At 31.2% G+C, this 22,889-nt stretch overlaps 2 protein-coding genes across 2 annotated transcripts; one reads left to right on the top strand and one right to left on the bottom strand.

The window, feature by feature from the left end:
* Positions 1 to 3,410: 3,410 nt before the first annotated feature.
* On the top strand, positions 3,411 to 14,328 carry LOC137814022 (putative calcium-transporting ATPase 11, plasma membrane-type). Its single transcript, XM_090302291.1, has 7 exons — positions 3,411 to 3,755; positions 10,623 to 10,677; positions 10,780 to 12,725; positions 12,807 to 12,965; positions 13,158 to 13,329; positions 13,416 to 13,714; positions 13,888 to 14,328. Exons 1-7 carry the CDS (start codon positions 3,582 to 3,584, stop codon positions 14,194 to 14,196), a joined length of 3,114 nt encoding a protein of 1,037 aa, XP_090158417.1. The 5' UTR covers positions 3,411 to 3,581; the 3' UTR covers positions 14,197 to 14,328.
* Positions 14,329 to 16,630: 2,302 nt separating this feature from the next.
* Positions 16,631 to 22,156, bottom strand: LOC137814021 (UDP-URONIC ACID TRANSPORTER 1). The gene is made up of 5 exons (XM_068616542.1): positions 21,744 to 22,156; positions 21,126 to 21,605; positions 20,226 to 20,329; positions 18,065 to 18,293; positions 16,631 to 16,953 (listed from the first exon to the last, which is right to left on the bottom strand). The coding sequence occupies exons 1-5, from the start codon at positions 21,822 to 21,824 to the stop codon at positions 16,807 to 16,809; spliced, it is 1,041 nt and encodes a 346-aa protein (XP_068472643.1). The 5' UTR covers positions 21,825 to 22,156; the 3' UTR covers positions 16,631 to 16,806.
* Positions 22,157 to 22,889: the final 733 nt, after the last annotated feature.

The following is a 22,889-nucleotide window of genomic DNA, read 5'->3' as shown; positions in this document are numbered from 1 at the left end:
AATCAATATCTATGCCGCCTAAAGTGAATTTGATTATTTCAAACAACTTCTATGTTGTCTTTTTCCATAAATTAATAAAATCTTTGGGTCATCTTTTCTCATTATTCGTCTCTAACTATGCATAATTACTTATCAAATACCATTATCAATTTGTTACCACAAATTAGAGCCATTGAAATTATAATTGTTTTCTAACTTGCTAAGAAATTGATTTTTAAATTATTTTTAGAATATCATAATGTGTTCTTTTTCCTTGTGGATCAAACTTTATTAGAATGAAACAAGAATTTAGTGTATTACTTACAAAAACTAACTCTAACGATATTCTTATAAGATATACTTAAATATTTTGTTTAACTTAATAAATTACACATGCTGCTTTAATCGATGCATGCTTTGTTATAATTAATTATACTTTTTTTATAATTAATTACGTATGTCATTGTAATTTATTAAAAAATTTATACATAATCCCTAAAAAATAAACCCTAGTTACATATCCTTAACAAATAGTAAAAAAAGGGTGTTTCATTTTGATGTGGAATGTTACATCATGATTTATTTTGTAGGTTGTATGTTGAAGATTTCATGATTAAAAGTTGTTAAAATATAAATAGTGGGACTAAACATCTAATACGTTTATTATTAAATACTACTCAAAGTATTGTTATATTTATTATTGTTATAATAATTTAATATCATTATTTATTTAAAACTTTATTGTTCATATCGTTATTATTAATGGAAAAAATACATTCATGTCTACAAAGAAAGTGTACCTGGACGATGGAGGAAAGAGTTAATGATGATTTTGATTTGTGTGATGAAGACGAAGAAATAGATTGTAGTTCTAATGGGATGAATCCACAATTTTTTACAAATGCAGTTCAACATAATGAAACCAATATGATGGATGAATCTTTATCAATGTTGTGTAGGGTTGCTTTTTCATTGAATTTACAAAAACTTTTTTATATAAACTTTTATATTTGTTTTAAACCAAAAACTTACTTAATTTTATACAAGGTTATTTCGATAAATTATTAAATTATACAACTAAATCTTTTTTTACATTTCAATCACATCAATCAAATCATTTACAATTTTTCATTTCAAATTCACTTATTTTCAATTCATTTTTCTAACATCCAAACAACCAAACTTTCCTCTTTTTCATTTCCACCCCCAACCAAACAAAGCCATTAAACATTTGTTTGAATACGGGCGTAAGTGAAAAGAGAAAGTAAAAAAGAAAGTGAGTGAAAAATTAGGTCGTTTAGATGTAGGAAAAGTGAATATATTTGAATGAAAAGTCCGTAGTTGATATGATTGATGTGACTGAATTAGGTAAAAAATTTAATGGTTTTATTAATTCAATTATCAAAATACTCTTGTTTTAGTCTTGAATTATTTTAATGAAAATAAAAATTAATGTTTATATATAGAGGTTTATATATTAATTTAGGTATTTGTGGTTGAAATTTGTTAGTAAAGGAAAAAATGTACTTTATTATACATAAACCCATTAAACATAAACACAACCACATCAAGTTTTAAAAAACCGTTAAAAGTATAATTCATCCTCAACTTATATGTATCTTAATTAACTAAAAAAAAACATTTTCAATTTAAATCCAACTTCACCATCTCCCTATGTATCAAAATAATAACTTATATAATTGTACCGACCATTCCTCGGACGTCGTTGACCGCTGGTAATGATGAGGCCACATGAGCTGGGTCCCATGAGCAGCGTGGGCCAGCGTCTCACTAGGCACGAGAGCCAAGGTGCCAAAGAGTGATCAGTTGTCGATCACCAGGATGTACTGATGTGTCTTCGGCTAAGTTTACACAGAGCTTTTTACAACTAAGTTTTGGTGTTTCCTAGCCCTGTACTGACTTGAGCGTCGGAGTGCAAACGGCCTCTAGGGCGCCCCTCTTTCTTTGTTGTTTCAGGTGTTTGATCGGAGGAAACCACAAACGAAGGCAGAGAGAATCGGGCGTATTTGATCAATATGTTCATTTTCATATACATTTTTAAGCAAATTTTTAAGGGGACAAACCAAACAAAATACGTAAAAGTAGGAAAGTGTGCTTGTTGGATCATTTATAGGTGAAAAAAAGAGTCATAATTATCATTTAGAGCATAATCGACTATGCTCCATATAGCAATCAATTACACTTGTTATCCATTATCAATTAAGCTTCAACCTATAATCAATTAGTCATCCACCCATAAACATTAGGGCAATGACCATAATCGATTATGTTGGATCCTAAAAAGACATGCAAGTTGACCCCCTAAACATTGAAAAGAGAGAAATGTTCATAGTACCATGTCTTATAGGTTACAACCACCCAAGAAATCATGCCAGGTGTCATAAAAAATAATCATAGTAAAAAAATGAATTTAATAAAATTATACACATTATTAGAATACAAATTTTCAATAAATTATAATCAAGACAACGGACAAAATCAATTTGAAGTATTAACGTGTATATAGTTGTATTATGTGTATTGTATTGTTGATAACTTTATGAAAAACATTATTAAACTTGATCATCTTTGATAATTTGAAGTATTACATGAGAAGATGCAATTAGTGGACCAGCACATGCAACACAGTTTTGAAAAATAGGAAATGAAGTCATAAAAAAAGTAAGGACAATTTTGTCATTGTATAATATTAATCAAATTTTTCTCGTTTTTCTTCTAACAATAATATTGGACACTTGTTATATTCACTTCATATCTAAATAAAGTATTATTTTATTCTAAAAAATAGTTGCAGAACAGTTGATTTTTTACGTGTAAAACAAACTTGATTCATTTTCTTCTCATCATCCCTTCCTCCCTCCATCATCTCCTTTCTTTTTACCAAATAAACACAAATTTATACAGTACGTGAGCAGTGTCAGTCAACTCTTTCTCAGGCTTTAAATCTACCACAACAGTGAAATCACCCAACAAAACAAAACATTAGGAGTTATAATCGGAACAATAAATATGCAATTAACAGTAGTACGTATCTTGTCCTTCACTCTTCCAAAAGCGTAATTCTGTGGTAGTGCATAGATATGTAATTTTGTCCTTCATATTTGGTCCACGATGGGTTATTCTGTTGTGAATTGACTATGAAAATTAGATTGGTAGGTATATGTTACGTATAAGAATATTTCCAATTTAGTAAGTAATATTTTAAACTTTACTGTAACTATTATATACTAGACTTTCTAAAGAAAGACTTCTTTCACAGAGGAAACAGTAACATACTTTCATTTCACAGATTTATAATAAAATAAATATAATTAAAGTATTAATTTATTAAGTTGTTAAGAGGTGTTTTTAGGTGTTGACAGTGTTAAAGTATGATTGTTATATATATATTATTATGAGTAATGGTGAGCATAACTCTTATAACTCTTATGTTACAGTATCCTTTGCCTTGGTCGCAATTGCTCATTTATGTGTTCTTATTGTTCCTATTCCACCACTGCTCCACACAACACGCGAGACTTCCCTCGTTGGCCTCTTTGAAATACCTTTTCTTCTTTTTCGTCTGATTCCCGTTCCAATCAATGGAGAGGACTCTCCTCAAGGATTTTGAGCTCCAACACAAAAATCCCTCCGTCGAAGCTCTCCGCCGATGGAGATCCGCCGTAACTCTCGTCAAAAACCGCCGCCGCCGCTTCCGCATGGTCGCCGATCTCGACAAGCGCGACGAAGCTCAACAGATTAGGCAGGGAATCAAGGTTTTTCTTCCGCTTTCCTCCTCTATTTCCTTATTGCCAGTATCATTCATCTCTCTGTTTCTATGCTTATCCATGTCGTAACTGCCTCAGTATCAATCCTACAAACTTCCTAATTATATAAATGAACACGCAAATTAAAGTAAAAAAGCTGCAACCAATCTATATGATTCACTACTCTCTGAATATTGATTTGAAAATAAAAAAATAAAAGCAAAACACGTTCTAGATTAATTTTTCTAAAACTGTTGGTCAGATAAGAAGAGATAATGATTTTCAAAGTTTAACCTATTTTATTCCCTCTAAAACTGTATAGAATAGTTTGTGTGAACGGATCTGAATCAAGAGAAAACAAGCTGAAATTAGTCAAGAATTCAGAAACCATATATTGATTACTTGATTATGAGGTTAAGAAGACTTTAATTGCTTCAATTATCGTTGTTGTTTGTTAATTTCTTGCTTCTGTGAGAACATTGGCATGCACATGCTCTCCAAGTTCTGGTTTAAGGAAATGTAAAAAAGTGGTGGAGGGAATATTAAAACGATGTTCACAGGTGGATTCATGGATAAAATAGAGATAAGAAATGAGGTGGCGAGATTTTTTTTTATTTTTTCAATTATTTTTTTCAGTTTTTATTTTAAATTGATTTTTTATTGGATGAAAAAAAAAGTGTCGATTCGATGTTGGTGTGAAATAAGCTGCAAATGGAGAATGATATTTACAAATTGGTTTGAAACGAACGTCACAATGTGAAAAAGTTTAGAAAAATGATTCTTTTGACCTCCTATAAGACAAAATACTCCCATTTTGCAATCTATTTTAATAATAAATATTAATAATTTATATTAAAATATAATTAAAATAGCAATATAATAAAATATAAAATGGGAATAATTTTTTTAGTGGTTTCAACATAGCGAAAACCCAAAGGTTTAACCTAAAATACTACAACTTTTATTACCAAAAGCACATTTAGCAATACTGCAGTTTAGAAAAAAAAAAAAATCCTATGGATAAGCATTTAAACCTCAATATCACAAATATGAATTTTTAAATAGATGTGAGTATTTTTTACCTGAATGTTTTTTTTTAATTTTAAGAAATTCATATTTATAAAGTTCATGTTAAAATAATAATTTTATTAATAAGGAATTATGGTATAAATATTTCATTAGAAATTATATATATATATATATATATATTAATCAGAAAAATATGTTGTTTATATATGAATGTGTTGAAGTGCATTCGAGATGATAATATGAGAAATGTACAAAAAAAACTATAAAAATATAATAATTAACGTAAAAGAAAATTGAGTAAAAATGGGATTAATAAAAAAATGTAAACATATATAAAACATTTCCTTTTTGTTTTATAACAGTAGAGAAGTTTTGCTGGATTATTACGAAACTCGTAACTTTCTTTTTCTAACACAAATGATATAAAATGTTTATTTGAGTTTAATAAAAGAAACATATTTTCAAAACAGTTTTTTAAATATTTTTTATTTTCTAATTTTTATTTAATATTTTTATCTTGATAAAAAATTATTTTTTTCATTTAATTTTTTTATATTTACAATAACTACATTTTACTTTTTATTTTTTACTTCCAAATGAATTTATAAATTACAGTAACTAAAAACTAATAAAAACAACACAATAATTTAAAAATAATTAATATCATTTTAAACTTTGAAACATATAAATATGAACAATACTTTAAAAAAAAATCTGATTTAATTCAACAAGTTTTAGTTTTCCATTTTGGTGACGTGTCAAAACTCTTTCGTGAAGTTAGTGTACAACATGTTTTAAGGGAACAGTTGTTTTAGAATATTTAATATTTTTTTCTTCTCTCTGTATACTTTCATAATTCATTATATTTATATATTTTGTATTTTATTTTATTTCATCAAAGTACACAATAGGACTTAAATGATATACGTACATTAGCTTGGGGCTACGCAGTCCTATTAAAGTGTTTGTCACTCTAAAAAGATTGAGCATGGTAGTTCTTGATTTGCACAATAGCCGCCTTTTCTGAACCTTACCTAAATAGTATTACCCCCTTGAAGTAGGCTTAACTACCACTAGTACCTTTTTATTTTAGATAAAACTAGTACTAATACTTTACTACAAGTGTTTTAATTTCAATTAAAACCTTTTTGAAACTTTTTTCCTGCAAATTTTTAATATATAGTCTAAATAGTGGATATACATATTTTAAGAGAAGAAAGTGTAATGAAGATTGTGTAGATTAAAGATAAAATTTAATTAAAATATATGAAAATGACCATCATTATCTTAAAAGTGGATTTTGTTATCTTTTCTCATGGTGGTGCTTGTCATGATATATGACTGACAACCCACAAACAACAAAAAGAAGAAAAAAAGTTAGTGCTCGTACTTCACATTGGGTGGATCATGTTGAACACTAACAATGCCAACGTATCATGAGGGATTTGAAGTTTCCATCTTAACACGTTTTTAACGTAGATTCTCAGAAAGAATCTAAGTTTTACCTTTTGGGTGCATTCATTGCCAACATTCTTCCTTTATCTGTAGTCAGTTTTAAATATTTATCCTCATAGTTTCCTTCTAACACTATACCGATGCTAACCCTCTTTCTCTCGATATATATTTAGGTTTCATCTTAGTGAATCAGAATTACGATTTCCTTTCTTTTAGTACTGGGCTGCCTTGAGCTTTAGCAGTTTAAGTGTGTTCGAGATGATGATACTTCAGTTTGTTTGTACGTTTCTTTCAACCAATTAAAAGTGTTTAGATATTACTTTAATTTATTAACTGATCAAGACTTATAATTTCTCCAAAATTTCTATATTTAAGTTGAAAATAAGTTAGTTTTATCTTATAATTAACTTCATTTTTTTTATATTGTTTTTTAGAGGTAGCTATGAAGAACTTTGTTCAAATAGATATTTTGTAAACTATGAGAATTTTCTTCATATTAGTTATAAATTGTAAGTTTTCCTAGCTAATAAGGACATGTTTAGACCAATTTCTCCATAAGCTCTTCTAAGAAATATTTTTTTTTATAAGTTAATATTAATTTATGTATGTGTTAAAAAAGTTAATCTTAATTTACGTATAAGTTAAAAAAAATTAATATTAATTTATACAGAATATAAAAATAAAAAAACAAAAAGTTATAAGAGAGAGTTTTTATAAATTAATTTATGTATAAACTAATTCTAATTTTAAATTTTAAATTTTTTTCTTTACTATTTTTTGAAATAATTCATCCAACATATTTTATAGTTAGATGTTGATTAGTTTTTTTTTTTTTTTACATTTTCAATTTTTATTTTAATTCATCTTTATCTTTATTTTTTTTATTATATTTAGGATAAAATCTCAGTCCATTTCTATTTCTTTGTATTTTTAATTAGTATACTATCCTCGGTTGTTTTTACTATTAGACTATTTGGTTCAATTGTTTTTATTATCTGTATTATTCAATTTCTTATTTTAATAAAATATAAAATCTCTCAATTCACTTAAATTTTCCATACATTTCTTCAAATCCCTAATATTGATGAGTTATGAAGTATCCAGAGTCTAAGATATAAGTTTAGTTGAGAAAAAAAAAACAATAGAAAACAAAATTTTACAATGTCAAACACATTGATTATTGCGAATTAAAAGTATAAATAGAGCAAATAAATAACATTTTAATCATTCTTTCTTTCCTTGAAATACATTTAACCCAGTTTTTCATATTAGACTGTGTATTTTAGATTGTTACATTTTATTTTAAATTTTAATAAAACATTTTATCTCATGGAAAATATTGATAAGTATTAAAAAATCAGGGGAAAACTAAAATTATAATTTATTTATTTTGGATTCTTTTAATGTAATGTAATATATATATATGTACACACACACGCTGGTTGGCACGTAAACGTGGTCCTTTAAGACTATTAATAATGTAAAGTCTCTGGCCTTATTATGAAACAAACAATGAAATAAACTTGAACAAGGTCAAAGCAAACTTAAACGAAGGTCTATACTTAAGCCTTGTATTTCAAGAACAAGTTACTCATCTACATTGGAAAAGTATGCAGAACTTTTTTTACGAGGAATATAACCATTTTTCAATTATGATAATTTATTAGTTTGACTTTTAACAACATCCAAGGTTTGACTTTTGCATGATACCTATATAGTTTTTCTTTTCTTTTGACATAGTTGGTAGATTAGTTTTTACAATGTGATAAAGAAATGTTCATTTTCATACCATAAATATATATGGAGAGCGCGAGAGAGAAAGAAGTGTGAAGTGTCAAGTATCTTAGAAGTATTTGGTACGTATATAATTGACCTCCGCTACGATAGCAAATTAATTTAATTTATTTATGCAACCATGGAAAGTGGAAACTTCCTCGAAATTTCCATGCCAAAGGCAGATGAGCCAAGCAGCTGACCAAACCATTAATTAGTTAATAATTGAAATTGATAGACATCAACCCCCCATCGAGACAGAAAATGTGAGAAAGAGAAATAAAATAAAAAGGCAGTTGGTATGTACTGTTGTACAACCTATGAAAATGACATTCCTGTTCTTTAGCAGTGTAATGACATGTTTGGTTTAGTAATGAAGAAGTGAAATATGATATAGTTTCTAGGGTATTTTTTTTGGGCAAAGAATATAGTTTGTAGGTTATTTACTAATGAGAGGATGAAGAGTGAAGGAATTGAAAATAAAAAATAGTAATTTAAATAAAAGGTGAAATTATTTGAATTAAAAAAGAGATAATTTTATTTATTGTTTTTGTAATCATTTATTATTTTTATTGTAATAAAAGCAGAAAAAAATTGTTTCTATATACTCTTAGACTTGTCATTTTTTGTTGAGTTGAGAATGACTTCAAACGCGCTTTAGACGCGTCTACTTGACTTTTCCATTTCAACAAAGCCACAACAACACAAACAACACCAATGTTACGAAATTTAAACAACCTTTGAATTGAATTTGCTTGCAAATGTAAATTGTCGCCGAAATTTCTGCTGCTGTATTGATGTCAACGATGGCGGATGCCAGTCCATGAAAGTAAATATTTCCTCTAAAAGTAAACCAAGGTTTACCCTGAATACTCCTTCTCATTGATTAACAGTTAACGAAGAGTTTAATTAACATTTTTTTTTCAATCAATCAATTATTGTCAGCCAATTTATTCTATTCAATAATTTCTTCACAAAATTAGCGATACAATTACAAACATTTGTTTGCCAGATAGTACTGGTTTGTGTCTTCACCGCCAGGAATAAATAAATACTTACCTCTTATGCATTTCAAATTTAATCATGTTTAAAGATGATTATTCTATATCAATGCATTATTATAAGAAAAGTTTATTGAAATAACTAAAACCATTTCCAATACATAATTATAATCATTATAAAAGTTCTCACTTGGAGGATGATGTAATCTAAAAAGGTTTAAAATTTAAGATTTAAAGTTTTAAACAACTGAGTTATAGAAATAAATGTTATTTTCATCTTATAAAAGTTATCCTCACATTAAAATATAATAAATTATTATAAAAATTAACTCTTGTATTGAAACAAAACTTATAAAAAGTCTTAAGAAATCTAATGATGACTCCTTATATATATATATATATATATATATATTAAAATAAGTTTTACCCATTTTTCAAATAAGTTGAGAAGTTATAAATTAAAAGACAAAGGTTCAAGAATATATCCCTTGTAACTTTGATAAATATTTTTACTATAGTAAGAAGATAATTTCTTATGAAGATGAATACTACAATTTTTTTAGGAACTCAGGTTTTCTCATATTTTTAGATTTTTAGGGAGGTAACTATACTGATAGATTAGTTTCTTTAGGATTGGTTAATAAACTTGAGTATAATAGTATAATAGAAAGCTGTCTTGATCTTGATTTCTTTATAATAGTTACATAAACTCCTCATATTTTGTTTAGTTTAGTCTCACTTGTCTTTGATGTTCTCTTTATATTTCTTTGCATTTGCATAAGTTTAGTTTAGTTTCTCATGTTTGTTGTTTTATTTTTCTTCTATGTAATGATTCATATAATGACATATATGAATGTTGAGATATGGCCATGAGATATATCAGATTTTGTAGTTATGCTTAACAAAACTTTTATAAAAAAAAAAATACTACAAATTTTTAACTTAAGATTTCCTTTCAAAACTTCCTCTGATATTCTTTTTATTTCTCTCATCTTTTATATTAGCAAAATCATGCAATTTACTTTTCTGTAAATGAAAATATATTGCCAATCAGGATATTTGCACTGCAGTGTAAATGTGTAATAGCAACTCTTGATAATCTTGGCTATAAGCTGTGTAAGATAGCTTAAATAAAACATGATTTAGTGAATTTAAATTCCATTTGCATTTCAGTTCGGTTGAAACAACATTTTCCGAGTGATTGACAGATAAGGGTATGTTTAAGAGAAAAGAATATGAGACTCAATTTAACACCTTCTCCAAGTTACATCACAGTTGAACTCATATGGCCAAACCATCTAATGATTATGAAAAAAAATGAAAATGTCTTTCATTTCATTATTCACTTACATGTTGACACATTAATAAAGGGATTTCCTCCATTCCTTCTGACAAAAATTATAATAATGATCACTCTGCATTATGATTAACCATCCTTTTACAAAGTGAGGCTTCTTGAAAGAATTCTCCTTAAACGTTGTCAAAATTTTATTTCAGCACTCATTTCACGAAATACCATTTCATGTGATAAGATGTGTGACGATATTGCTACCTTTTTGGTACATTGTCAGTTCTCAGTTACCAATTTTAATACACCATATTTGACTTCCTTTGTCAGGAAAAATTTCGAATTGCTCTCTATGTTCAAAAGGCAGCATTGCATTTTATCGATGGTATGGTGCTCCAATTTCAATAGTCAAAGTTCTTATCACTGCTTTAGAACTTATCGCTTTCTCTTTATATGTTTTCTAAGCTAAACTGGTGTTCTGTTGTAGCTGGTAATCGTGTTGAATACAAGCTATCGAGTGAGGTGAGAGACGCTGGTTTTTGTATTCATCCAGAGGAGATTGCTTCTATTGTTCGGGGCCATGATAAGAAGATCTTAAATAATATTGGTGGAGTTGAAGCCATAGCAAGGAAACTGTCAGTTTCTGTGGATGGAGGTGTCAGCGAAGAGAGTATAAATAGCCGACAAAAGATTTATGGATTCAATCGTTATACCGAGAAACCTCCCAGATCGTTCCTGATGTTTGTGTGGGATGCACTGCAGGACTTAACTTTGATCATTCTCATTGTTTGTGCTGTAGTTTCTATAGGTGTAGGGATAGCCACTGAAGGGTGGCCAAATGGAACGTATGATGGTGTGGGCATCGTCCTCAGTATATTCTTAGTAGTCACTGTTACAGCTGTCAGTGATTACAAGCAATCCCTGCAGTTCAGGGATTTGGACAAAGAGAAGAAAAAGATATTTGTTCAGGTCACTAGGGATGGGAAAAGGCAGAAGATCTCAATTTATGATATAGTCGTTGGTGATGTTGTTCATTTGTCAACTGGAGATCAAGTTCCAGCTGATGGAATTTTTATATCAGGATACTTTTTGCTTATTGATGAATCGAGTTTGTCAGGTGAGAGCGAACCAGTAAATGTAGATAAAGAAAAACCGTTTCTTCTCTCAGGAACCAAAGTGCAGGATGGTCAGGGGAAGATGTTAGTTACAACTGTTGGAATGAGGACTGAATGGGGAAAATTGATGGAGACTATTAACGAGGGGGGAGATGATGAGACCCCATTGCAGGTTAAATTAAATGGAGTTGCTACTGTTATTGGTAAAATTGGTTTGGCATTTGCCATTCTGACATTTGTGGTGCTGACCATAAGGTTTGTGATTGAAAAAGTACATAAAGGTGAGTTTGCCAGCTGGTCTACGGATGATGCAATGAAGTTACTGGACTTCTTTGCTGTTGCTGTGACCATAATAGTTGTTGCGGTTCCTGAAGGATTGCCACTGGCTGTGACACTTAGTCTTGCTTTTGCAATGAAAAAATTAATGAATGAAAAGGCTCTTGTAAGACATCTTTCTGCTTGTGAGACTATGGGTTCAGCTAGTTGCATTTGCACAGATAAGACAGGGACACTCACCACTAACCGAATGGTGGTTACTAAAACATGGATATGCGAAAAAGCAGTGCAGATAAAAGGTAACGAGAATGTAGAAGAACTGAAAGCATGTACACCTGAAGGAGTTCAAAACATCCTTTTGCAGGCTATATTTCAAAATACTTCTGCTGAAGTAGTTAAGGATAAAGATGGAAAGGACACAATATTGGGAACCCCAACAGAATCAGCATTATTGGAATTTGGCTGCCTTTTGGGTGCTGATTTTGATGCCTATGCCCAGCGTAGAGAGTACAAGATACTCAAAGTTGAGCCATTCAATTCAGTCCGAAAGAAAATGTCTGTGCTTGTGGGTCTTCCTGATGGACGGGTCCGAGCATTCTGCAAAGGTGCATCAGAAATAATATTAAAGACGTGTGACAAAATTATTGATTGCAATGGGGAAGTTGTTGATCTTCCCGAAGAGCAGGCAAATAATGTCTTTAGTATTATAAATGATTTTGCCTCCGAAGCTTTGAGAACTCTTTGTTTGGCCTTCAAAGACATAAATGAAATGCATGAGGAAGCCAACATTCCTGATAGTGGCTATACTCTGATAGCATTAGTAGGAATCAAGGATCCTGTACGCCCTGGAGTTAAGGAAGCTGTTCAAACTTGTATAGCTGCTGGAATAACTGTCCGCATGGTTACTGGTGATAACATACATACAGCAGAAGCTATAGCCAGAGAATGCGGTATACTTACTGAGGATGGTGTAGTCATAGATGGTCCAAAGTTTGGTGACCTGTCTTCTGAGGAAATGAAGAATATCATACCTAGGATCCAGGTTCTTTTCTCATCTCAAATTCTGTATTTGTATCCTCTCTTGAGATGCTTGACTTTTCTTTTGTACTTGATATGGTTTCAGGTGATGGCACGATCCTTACCGCTCGACAAGTACAAGTTGGTAAACAATTTGAGGAGTATGTTTGGGGAGGTTGTTGCTGTTACTGGTGATGGAACTAATGATGCTCCAGCACTGCGGGAGGCAGACATTGGACTTGCAATGGGCATAGCAGGAACTGAGGTTTGTATCTCTTGTTTACTAGGTCGCAGTTAAGCGTAGTCTTAGTTTTTGTACAATTGTCCTGCATTATGTTTAAGATATAAATTGTCAACTTCTATTCTAGTTGCGTATTTATTTTTTCCTTTACCAGACCTGGAGGTATAATGACTCTAATAACATTTTTTTGTCCTTGTTCATTAATAACATCTACAGGTTGCAAAAGAAAATGCTGATGTCATTATCCTGGATGATAACTTCACAACTATTGTCAATGTTGTCAAGTGGGGACGTTCAGTATATATAAACATTCAAAAATTCGTGCAGTTTCAATTGACAGTTAATGTTGTTGCTCTGGTTATCAACTTCTTTTCTGCATGCATCACAGGTTTATTGGTTAATGGAATTTGTTTTTACTTATATATTCTGTTTTGTTTTTTCAAGCAACATCGGTGATAGTCTTTCTTCTTTCAGGATCTGCTCCACTCACGGCTGTTCAGTTGCTTTGGGTCAACTTGATCATGGACACTCTTGGTGCATTAGCCCTAGCAACTGAACCTCCTAATGATGGACTTTTGAAAAGACCCCCTGTTGCAAGGGGAGCAAACTTCATCACCAAACCTATGTGGAGGAATATCATTGGTCAAAGTATATACCAATTAATTATCCTTGCGATTTTAAATTTTGACGGGAAGAGGATCCTCAGAATTAGTGGTTCGGATGCAACAGAAGTGCTCAACACTTTGATATTCAACACCTTTGTATTTTGCCAGGTACACTCTGCACGCATCATGTCCGATTTGTTGGTTATATTTTATAGACTCCAAACATGAGAAATTCCGAACATGGATGCTAAAACAAAATTTCAAACCTGTTGAAAGAAGTGGCGGGATACATTGTTTTGCCTTTATTTAGCTTGTTGTTTTTCCTTTCTCTCTATTTTCAGGTGTTCAATGAGATAAACAGCAGAGATATTGAAAAAATAAACGTATTCAGAGGCATTTTCGACAGCTGGATATTTTTGTCGATAATTTTCGCCACTGTAGCATTTCAAGTGGTGATAGTTGAATTCCTTGGAACGTTTGCCAGCACCGTGCCTCTAAACTGGCAATTCTGGGTACTAAGTGTGTTAATCGGAGCAGTTAGCATTCCTATAGCTGTTATCCTCAAGTGCATCCCTGTTGAAAAAGATACTACCAGTAAGCAGCACCATGATGGTTATGACGCATTGCCATCTGGTCCCGAGCTTGCATAAAGTGTTCGAAAAGTATATATGGTCTCGTTTTCCTTTTCTTTGTTTTTGGATCATCAACATTTATTTTGTTTTATTTTAAACATTGTTATTGGGAAACTAACCTTACAACAACTGGATGAGCATTGACAAGAATGCCTAGCATTTCTCCTCCTAGTGTATTCTGCTTTTAAATGCTGTCATTTTTTACAGCATTGTAATTTTATGTAGTTTTGTAAAGACTTGATACTATATGGAATTTCTAGACAAGACAAAACATACAAGGGTCTTGGAAATGAAATGATTGAAGGCAAATATCAATAATAGTCCTCTCTGCTTGTCCTCGAATAGAAAGGCTCCTCAAACAGCTGGTTTGGTTCTAACAAGCAGAGAGGACTGTTGTTGATATTTGCCTTCAATCATTTCATTCTCAAGACCTTGGATGTTTTGTCTTGCCTGCAAATTCTGTATAGTATCAAGTCTTTACAAACTACATAAAATTACAATGTTGTAAAGAATGACAGTATTATAAAAGCTGACAACACTGGTAGGAGAAATCAGCAAAGCAATCCGGATAATGTCTTCATGTAAAAAATTATAGTTCTCGTAAGTATTCATTTGAAAATATTGTTATGCAAATCTCTAAAATACCTTTCATGGCCCTTGTTACCGGCATGACAAGGGCACAATGTTATCTGATACCGAACAAGATGATGATTGAGAGCCTCTCATTATTCGCCGCTGCATTTGAGCAGAATTTTGACCGTTTGGTTTGTAATACAAATATCTCGACACCTAATGACGTTTATATTTGTTGAACAGAAACTAGATAGTCCTCGAACTATATTCTGAGTAGTGATTTTTGTACTGTACAATATACTTAAAAGTTTACAGCATACTTTCATATGCCTTACCTTGGAGTTTATTTAGTTCTGAATCTATACCCTGCCATATACAAAATAAAGTGTGTTTGATAGAGATTATATTTGATGGAGTTAAATATTCATACATTGTTTTTAATTTATTTCTCTTCAAATAATTGGGTGTTAACACTTATTGATTGACATCGGTTACATGGGTGTATTCTTCATTGAAGAGAATAATCAATGATAATCAGAATGTTCATTTTTTGATGTGTGGCTTTGTATTGGTAGTTTTTAATAGCAGTACATGGTAGTTCTGTGTTCTTCTTACTTGTGTTGTTACTCAACCACAGTTTTGTTGAAAAGGAAGAAAGATAATATGCATAAAACAAGAGAATTAGAAGAAGTGGTTGTGTGCTTTCCTTATCTCTAAATACATCTTTATCTTTAAACTTCATCATCAAAACACTACGCTTTAGGCTTGAGCATTTTCAAGTCTTCAAATCTAACATTAACTACAAGTCATCAAACAACTTATATTCATTCATAAGTTGACGAAGCAACATTCCTAGAATTACATCATCGGGTAAATACATAAAGACTTTTTAAATAAAGAACCTTAACTATTTGATGTACAAGAAACAAAACTTTCAAAGATTTAATATATCAACAATTCTAATATGCACATTAATTAATTCAAGAAAAACTTCCATTCTATTTTATCCTAATTTTTCAAAAAAAATAATTTTAACTCGTAAATGAGATATATTAATCGAAGCACCCTCATTAAAGATTAAAAATGTTCAATTGTTTTGGATCAACACATTTGACTGACTATAAAAAGCAGCTCTAGTGACAAATATAGAAATAATAGAGTTTTACACTACAAAGAAGGTGAATTGGTATAAAAAAACTTTTTCCAAACAAGTTTTCCTCCAATATTTTTTCTTGATTCATTCAACCACAATAATACAAATACAATTCGTAATACCCTTAAACATAAAGATATATAAAGAATAATATAAAAGAGATGAGAGATAAAGAAAGAAAAAAACACACACTCCAAAAATTCTAATACATATTGGATTATACTTTAACTTACATATAGTTTCAATCCAAACAACCTGAGTTAATTTTTCAACTATTCTTAAATGTCAAAATAACATACACATTTAACATACATTATAACACACTCAAGAATGTAACTTGAAAACCTATCCAGGTACACATTAATAATGTATTATTAATACTAGTATTACTATTATAATTACTACTAGTACTATTTGTTACTACTATTATTTTTGACGCATTAAACTAATAATAATAACAATAATAATTATTATTATTTTTATATATACCTATGAGCTTCATAGTCATATCCGAAACTAGAAATTAGATTAAACAGGTTTGAAGTGGACTTTTATTAATGTGTACATTATGCTAACCAATGGCATGTATGCATTTGAGTGATTATTCGTTTGATGCCAGCAGATATATTATTAAAATTTAAGAACGATTTGTTATATTTTTTGAAATTCCCTTATAGTTTTGAGATAGAAATAGGTAGTGAGACATTGTTGTGGTCAAAGTGAGCATAAGAAAAGGGAGAAAATGTACGTGATAGATAAATATTTATGTGGTAGATACAACAGAATATGAGTATAAAATCACTTCCCTCTACTCCTACTCACGTTACAATCATTCTTCTTCATATAATAAATAACTACAATAAAATACACCAATAAGACAATCCCTCAATCTTCTGCCATCTTCATCTAAACCTTCTTTTTGTTTCCCCATATGCAGCCACTCCCATCACAGTAATTGTGTATCCACCCATGCCAACAACAGTCACAGGGTTTCTGAATAGCAGTATTGAGATTACCACAGCCACTGCCCCTTTTGCATTGCCTAAAACCTGCTTAACATCATTTTTACACCCTTACTCACTATATCAATTGCATCAAATAACAAACCACACTTTCACATTAATATTAATTGTTTTTTTTGTTTGTTGTTTCCTTCATTCTGGTTATTATAGATTTATCTTGTAATTTTCACCTTATTATTCACAAAATAAGCTGCTCAATGAAGTGGACTTTCATAAAGGTTCTATATGAGGGCTCCTCTCACACCTATAGGAGTGCATAACATTATGGATGAACTTCTAGTGTAATTTCTGTACCTAAGTGTCTCCCACACCCATATGTACACAGTTACATACTTGTGAACGAATTTCTTATGCAATTTCTATATTAGTGTACCTCCCACACCTCTATGGGTGCAAACACAGTCCTGTGGTTGAATCTCTTATACAATATCTATACTACTGTTCTCCCAATATCCATTTGGGAGCAGTCACAACTCTGCAAGTGAACCTCTTATGCAATTTTTATACCAATGTGCCTCCTACACTCTACTGGGCGAATATCTGATGCAATTTTTATACTAATGAGATTATCAACCTCTAATGCAATTCCATACTGGTGCACCTCCCACTCCCCTATGGACAAATCTCTCATACAATTTCTATACTAGCACGTCTCCACAACCAAATAAGCACAACCGCATCCTTGTGGGTAAACCTTCACGCAATTTCTATACTCAAATTTGATGAAATTAGGTGCACAAGCATTAAAAAGAACATTTATTAATTTGGACTCTTCCCGTGCCTTTTTCTAGTAAATTGAAAGAAGAAGAAAAAGATATAATGGTAGATTCTACAATTTTACGCTTGTAATGTGCAGTAATCAACAAACAACGTACAAAATAGACTTATTTTGTGACTTAAATGGTTGTGTTTGTCCAGTACCATAGCCTAAAAATCATAGACTAGGAACCACAATTCTATTTTAGACCATGTAAATTTGAATCTAATCTTAAACAGTCAAGACATATAGTTTAGATAAAAGACTAAAGGTCCTTTTCAGTTTTCATTGATGGTTTCAATGGTTAAAATAACCTGGTCTTATTCTTGTAGCTTTTAACTAAACATGTTTCATAATTCTAGTAGTGACAAAGAGGCAAACCTGGAGTGTGAGAGCACTAGTATGTTTAGTCACCAAGAAGTTTGTTAAGTTTGCTGCATATGCTGTGATAGAGTTTAGCAAAAGAAGAAGCCACATAGATTTATGGTCCCTTGCAAGCGTCATTGTGACATCTACCACATTGGGTTCCATGATAAGAGCTGCAGGCAACAAAACTAGGATTGCGATTGGAGACATGTACAGGAGCAAATTCATTGAGTTCAACTTTTCCCTGTTAAGTTGAAGTGGAAGCAACATTATGGTAACAGCTAAGAAAACGGCTTATTCAGTTCTGGTTAACTAAGTCCAAGAGGAATTACAACTTCTGGTAATTGTCATACTAATACTGTTAACTTGGAGGAACATAAAAGTTTCCACTACTTATTGCAAAAGGAAATGATAAAAGTTATTGCAAGTTGTGTTTTAAGCACAAATAATTTAGCCAGAGTTTGATAGTTAGAAAAAAGGAACTGTTAGCCTTGATGTATGAAAACTAGTGAATGCAATAAGTAAAGGCATGACAGTGTGTGTTTACAATAGAGTGATGGTTGATCTTTTAAGAAAACAGAATCAATTTATATAGATAACAAATGAGAAATATTATAATATATAGGTCTAAGGAGTCTTGGGAAGCAGCAATATCCCTATAGCCAAAGGCAAAAACAGAACTAGATCTCAGTTTAAAAAAGTTTAAGTTTTAATCACACAATAAGTTAAGTTCATTCACAACTCTTCCGATAAATCTAACTAATTCAATGGCTTGAAAAAATAAAAAAAACATCCAATATTTACCATACAAACAATTTGAAGGATATAGAAGTATTCATTATATATATATATATATATATAAACAATTGTATAAAAAAATGCCAAGAGAATAAGAACTTCCAATGGTTAACTAAACCTCTGAAAAGTAACATGCTGTTACCAATAACTCTCAGCAAAAGTTGGTTATTAGTTGGGTTGGAAATAAAAGACAAGTGAAAAAAATGAAGAGGCACAAATGATGGACACAGTCTGCTTGTATTCAAATCTAAAATCATCAATCATTTCAATTATAATGAAGAAAAGACATTGATTTTTAATTAGTATTGTCATGTTTTGAGTGCTTCCAAGCTAAGCTATAATTTTTTTTCCGAAAGTGTAGAGAGAACCACATCTCATTGAGATGCTGACTGTTTAGAGATAGTATATTTAAGAAGGGAATTTATTACTAATTTTGAAGCATTACATAAACAAATAGTCCGTATAACTAAGAGGGCTTGCCCAATAAGTTTCAATCAGAGACCAATAAGAAAATGAAAAGCAAACTCACCCACATTACTAAAATGTAAATAAGTAGAATGCATTAAAAATATCTAGAAAAAGCATTAGAAGAGCTTCTCTACTAGAAAAAGCTCTATATTTCCAGTAGATAAGCTCACAACAACACTTTTGACTTGTATCCAAACAAGTCCAGACATGCTTAATTACACGAGTTGGTGAAGAGTACCTTGTTTTTGGGTGTAGTTTGCAGAAAAAAGTGAATTTGAATAAGTTTTCATTTTTTTCTCACATATCCCAGATGAAGAGGTTAGCTACTTTTTTCTAGTGTAAAACTTAAGCGAAGCATACCAGCTTCACAATTTTCCATTGAACAGTTACAAACCAACAACACCTATAAGGAGCTGAAGAATAAACACTTATCAGCCATTAAAGCATTGTTATAACATATGTTCCTGAATCAACAATTCACATAACTCAATATTTTCCGCAAATATGATTTAGGAGATTATCACTCCACAACCTTGCTAATGATCAATCATTAGTTGCAAAAACCTTGATTGACGCATGTTTATCTATGACATCACCGATCACACTTTCCAGCTTTTTTATTAAAAAAAACTAAAATATTATATGAATTATGAGTCATGACATCATATCTTCACACACAGTAAGTTAACAACTTCCTTATACATCCTTCACTGATTGGTTTTCAAGAAAAGTAAGTTTCCACAGCCATCTCATTAATGCACAAATTATGGTTTCAAATGAGCAAGGTGAAGGGAACCATAATGGTTGTAGATTTCAGTAATCTCAGATATAATTTTCAGCTGGATAGCTGTTGAAGTTAGATGAAAAGGAGAAAGTTAGAAATACTAGCTACGGGTGTAGAATATTTTACCCTTCAGAAGAAAGTAAAAGGCCCTGAAGGACAGACTTGAAAGCTCTTGCAGCAGTTGCACTTAGGCACATAATGAATCCAAATAAGTGAAACCCTGGCTCACCCTGTAATCACCAAGAAAATCTTGTAGCTCCATAGAAGCAAAATGAATAAACATGGAAAACAGAAAGGAAAATATGCAGCAGGCAGATTCAAAGGAACTACTATTACTAGCCAGTCATACATCAAATTAACAAATTATATTGGGTGTGCAATACACAGAATGCCAAAACAATTGAGAAGCAGATAACTAAAAAGACCCTAATTCCTGACAAGCATTAGGGGAGCTATCATAATCGTATATATAACCTGATTAAATCAAACAAAAATCTGGCTATCTGATATAAGTTAATAAACTAGAACGGTGCAGATCCAAAAAGAAGAAAGAAAAAAATAACAGAGAATAATGTCAAGAAGCACCATTTTCCCAGTGTACTAAAATTTGAACATTTATTTCATGTTAGAGAGAGAAAATCAGGAAAGGAAAAAAAAATAACCCTCCCATTGCCATTGATTTGCAGTTCTTGATAAGTTGAGATCTCGTTAACTTCCAATACGGTAGAAATTCATGAAAAATAAATTCCTTGTAATTTTCAAACAATCGCAGATCAACTAGATCGCAGAAACAACCACAACCCAATCTGCCCAACACCACTTCAGATCTGGAGTGACACATGAAATATTAAGCAGTATTGACATGTCTTCATAGTTACACAAACACCCTTCACAAATCAATATCAATCAAGGTCACTATCCCAATCTCAAAAGGAAACGCACACATACACACACTCGTGATCATTCAGAACATTCAAATACAACAAATCAATCGAAATCACTGAGATTAAAGAGAACCGAACATACCCCACTTGCAATGACAACCCCAGCAACAACAGGAACAAGGGCACCATAGGTAACCCAGGCCTCTCTCTTAAGGGTGGCCAAATAGGCAAAGACAGCAGTGAAAAAGGGTGTGGTTGCCCCAACCGCCTGGTTGAAGGACACAGCGAGGTACCTGAGGGAGACGTTGCCACCCACCACAGAGGCACAGAAGACAAGGCTCAAAGTTGCAATCTTCATGAACTGGGACCTTGATTTGATCATCTGCTGAGGCACCACCTTGAAGAACACAATGGAGATATAGCTGAGAACAGCACAGGCTGACATGTGGCACATTGTGAGGAAGATGGGGAACTTGAACCCATAGTTTGAAAGCAGGTACTTGTTCAGAAGGATCACACCAATGTTTGAAGAGTACCAAAGTGTCACCAGAAAACATATGAAGAGATTCTCCTTGCTGTTGGAGGACATTGTCTTCCCGTTCTTCCCTCCACTCCCTCCTCCCTGGATTTCCAAATTTTCACAATATCAATAACCTCTCATCATTACATTCTCAATACTCAAAACAATAAAAATAAAAAAAATGAACTTTTATTTATTTATTTAATCTCTTTTTGTGCTTTTCTCTATTTCTCGACTTACCCCACTTTCTTTCACCGTGGCCTTGGCTTCATTTTCAAAGGAGGCTTTGGATCTCATGCTGTAAGAACCATGTGTGCTCATTGAAACTTTTTGTTGGTATCTTTGCTGTAGATGGGTCACACACCCTGCTTTTATCTAGTTTTGTGGACTAACAATAACAACAATGGGGTCTTAAATTTTAATTGTTCTCTGCCATCCCATTCAGCATTGGTGATCATGAACGTTGGTTGAAAGCTTGTGGAATAGAATTAAGTGGGATTTTGTTGATGTTATTGCTAATGGTGTTGTACCAAATTAGAGAGGAAGAACCATTTATAGAAAGTTTTTTGTTTGACATTTTCAAGGAACCACTCAAACAATCTTATGCTTAGGGTTAATAACACTCTCTCTTAACCGATCATTCTGCTCACGTTTTAAACACTAATAAAATACCATCCAACGCACAATTTTAAGATATTTTTCTACTGAATTCCGGTTGCTTCAAACATAAAGCTTTCATTTTTTTCCCATATTTTAACTACATTTAATAAAAATTACTGCAAATGTAAGAAAAGTAAGTTTTTTTTTTATTCTTGGAATAATAGGAGGTGACAAAATTAAAACCACAACCCTAATATCCAAAACAAGAAAGGGTTGCGATGCGAATGCGAGGAGCGGTGAAAAACGACACGTTAGGAATAAAACGACAAAGATCCGAGTGTCGTATGATGTCATTTTTCTTTGATTTGTGTTCCAAACGCAAACTCTTCCATTTACCATGACGAGTCTCCACCGACACTCATGCCAAGGGATTTTCATCCAAATAGTATACAGATATTAACATTAAAAAAGTTATAAATAAATATTAATTTTTAAAATAAAAAATAATTAATTATTATCTAAATTAGATATTATTTTAAAAAATAAAATAATTATTAATAAATAAAATAATGTTTATTATTAATAAAATTTATAAATTACTTTTTAAATTAATATCTAATTAATTAACAAGATTTTAATTATCATGAAATAAAATATTTGATAACTAATAAATATTTGAAATATATGAAAAATACAACCATGCTTACACTTATTTGGCATACAATTTAAAAATACATAGATTATGGTTTATATTGATTTATTTTAAAAATTTGGTTTATACAATTT

Source organism: Phaseolus vulgaris, chromosome 1 (assembly GCF_051622355.1).
Source record: "Phaseolus vulgaris cultivar YP4 chromosome 1, ASM5162235v1, whole genome shotgun sequence".
Lineage (NCBI taxonomy): Eukaryota > Viridiplantae > Streptophyta > Magnoliopsida > Fabales > Fabaceae > Phaseolus > Phaseolus vulgaris.
This window is presented reverse-complemented; position numbering and strand designations above follow the sequence as displayed.